The sequence below is a fragment of the Eimeria tenella genome, genomic scaffold (genome assembly GCF_000499545.2).
Source record: "Eimeria tenella Houghton genomic scaffold, Eth_scaff2593, whole genome shotgun sequence".
NCBI lineage: Eukaryota > Apicomplexa > Conoidasida > Eucoccidiorida > Eimeriidae > Eimeria > Eimeria tenella.
This window is the reverse complement of record NW_013542464.1, coordinates 859-1,638: the sequence shown is the minus strand read 5'-3', so window position 1 is coordinate 1,638 and position 780 is coordinate 859. Positions and strand designations below refer to the sequence as shown.

Sequence of the window (780 nt, the reverse complement as noted above, 5' to 3'; positions counted from 1 at the left end):
CAGCAGCGGCAGCAGCTGCTGCTGCTGGGAGGGCCGTGAAGCTCTCCCGGATATTCCGGATGCTGCTGCGCAGGGCGCTGTAGTCAAAGGCCTTGCTGCTGCTGCTGCTGCTGCTTCGCATGCCCCACAAAGCAGCAGCAGCCTTGCTGCTGCTGCAGGCTGAGGACCCTAGGGCCGTCTCTCCTGCTGCAGACAAAAACGAAAAATCAGAAGATATATTAAGCTGCGTGGAGTTCCTTCTGGCGCTGCTGCTACCGCTGTTGCTGCTGCTGCTGCTGCTGCTGCTGCCGCCCTGACATTGCTGCGCCGGCTCTTCCATGGAGCATCCAACAGCAGCAGATGATGTGCCAGCAGCAGCAGCAGCAGCAGCAGCAGCGCTGCGAGACTCTGGGAGGGGATTTAGGGCACTCCTACTGCGCTCGCGGCTGCTGCTGCTCCCTGAGCTTTCTGCTGCTGCTGCGTTTGCTGCTGCGTCCCCAGAAAACCCCACTTTGTGGTGCTGCTCTTGCTGCTGCTGCTGCTGGCGGCCTAACTGGCACAAGGTTGCATGGCTATTCTCTAGCTCCTGCAGCGTCTGCCGCTGGTCTTGCTGCTGCTGCTGCTGCTGCTCGCAACTGGCAGCAGCACCAGCACCTTCAGCTGCACCCGAAGCCGATAACGCTGCAGCTTCTGCTGTCGCCACATAAGCATCTGCTGCTGCTTCTGCTGCTGCTTCTGCTGCTGCAACAGCAGCCGCTGCTGCTGCTGCTCTTGCTGAGGCAGGCGTTGCTGCTGAGGAAG

At 61.0% G+C, this 780-nt stretch overlaps 1 protein-coding gene across 1 annotated transcript in view; it reads right to left on the bottom strand.

Annotated features, from left to right (window-relative positions):
* Window positions 1-251: 251 nt before the first annotated feature.
* ETH_00042570 (uncharacterized protein) overlaps window positions 252-780 on the bottom strand; it is a gene marked incomplete at both ends in the record, with an annotated part of 1,179 nt that continues 650 nt past the window's right edge. The window contains 2 exons of the mRNA XM_013375176.1: window positions 252-292; window positions 415-780. Coding sequence (XP_013230630.1) covers window positions 252-292; window positions 415-780 — 407 coding nt within the window. The remainder of the gene's footprint in view (window positions 293-414) is intronic.